The sequence below is a fragment of the Mesoplodon mirus genome (assembly GCF_964341445.2).
Source record: "Mesoplodon mirus genome assembly, chromosome: 13".
NCBI lineage: Eukaryota > Metazoa > Chordata > Mammalia > Artiodactyla > Ziphiidae > Mesoplodon > Mesoplodon mirus.
This window is the reverse complement of record NC_138989.1, coordinates 32,052,508-32,053,986: the sequence shown is the minus strand read 5'-3', so window position 1 is coordinate 32,053,986 and position 1,479 is coordinate 32,052,508. Positions and strand designations below refer to the sequence as shown.

General features: G+C 42.1%; 1 protein-coding gene across 1 annotated transcript; it reads left to right on the top strand.

Moving 5' to 3' along the window:
* Positions 1-230: 230 nt before the first annotated feature.
* LOC309814414 (small ribosomal subunit protein eS7-like) lies at positions 231-858 on the top strand. The gene has a single exon (XM_082640247.1). The coding sequence runs from the start codon at positions 295-297 to the stop codon at positions 745-747; it is 453 nt and encodes a 150-aa protein (XP_082496373.1). The 5' UTR covers positions 231-294; the 3' UTR covers positions 748-858.
* The last annotated feature ends 621 nt before the right edge of the window (positions 859-1,479 follow it).

The following is a 1,479-nucleotide window of genomic DNA, read 5'->3' as shown; positions in this document are numbered from 1 at the left end:
ACTCATGAGCCATAAAAGAACAAATTGATTAATTAGACTTCATTCAAATTAAAGTCTGCTCTTCAAATGACAATGTTTAGAGAATGAAAAGCTAAGCCACAGACTGAGAGAAAATATTTGCAAAGCATATGTCTGATGAAGGACTTGAATCCAGAAAATACAGGAAACCCTCCAAACAATAACAGGAAAACCAACAACCCATAAAAAAATCAGCAAAAGCTCTGAAGACTCTTCCTAAGCCTACTGGAGTCGGTGGCGGCAGCGAGCGTCAGCCGCTTGGTCAAGGTGCCGGTCATGTTCAGTTCCAGCGCGAAGATCGTGAAGCCCAATGGCGAGAAGCCGGACGAGTTCGAGTCGGGCATCTCCCAGGCCCTCCTGGAGCTGGAGATGAACTCGGACCTCAAGGCCCAGCTGCGGGAGCTGAACATCACGGCCGCCAAGGAAATTGAAGTTGGTGGCGGTCGGAAAGCTATCATAATCTTCGTTCCCGTTCCTCAACTGAAGTCTTTCCAGAAAATCCAGGTCCGGCTCGTGCGGGAGCTGGAGAAGTTCAGCGGGAAGCACGTTGTCTTTATCGCGCAGAGGAGAATTCTGCCTAAGCCAACTCGAAAAAGCCGTACAAAAAATAAGCAAAAACGTCCCAGGAGCCGCACTCTGACAGCCGTGCACGACGCCATCCTGGAGGACTTGGTTTTCCCAAGTGAGATTGTGGGCAAGAGGATCCGCGTGAAGCTGGACGGCAGCTGACTCATAAAGGTTCATTTGGATAAAGCACAGCAGAACAATGTGGAACACAAGGTTGAAATGTTTTCTGGTGTCTATAAGAAGCTCACGGGCAAAGATGTTAATTTTGAGTTACAGAGTTTTAGTTGTAAACAAAAATGGCTAAATAAAATATTATTCACAATTTAAAAAAAAAGCTCTGAAGAAACATTTCATCATTAATCATTAGAGAAATGCAAATGAAAACTACAATGATATACCACCTCACAACTTTTTAAATAACTGCAATTAGAAGAGACTGAACATATTGAAGAGGACATAGAGGAAATAGAAATCTCATTTTCTGCTGGTGGGAGGGTAAAATGATACAACCACTTCCAAAGACAGTTTTCAGTTTCTGAAGAAAGTACACATACACCTGTAGGATCCAACCACTCCACTCCTACGTATTTACCCGAGAGAAAAGAAAGGATATATACATACAAAGTCTTGACAGAACTGTTCATAGCAGCTTTATTTACAAAAGCACAAACCAGAAGCAACCCACATGTCCATGAACAGGGGAATGGTAACAAAATTGCAGCATATTCATACAATGGAATACCACTCGCCAAAACAAAAGGAAGGAACTACTGATACATAGCGACAACATGGGCAAATCTCAAAGTATTTACACTGAGTGAAAAAAACCAGATGAGAAAGAGTACATACTTTTATTTATATAAAATTGTAGGAAACACCAACTAATTTACAGTG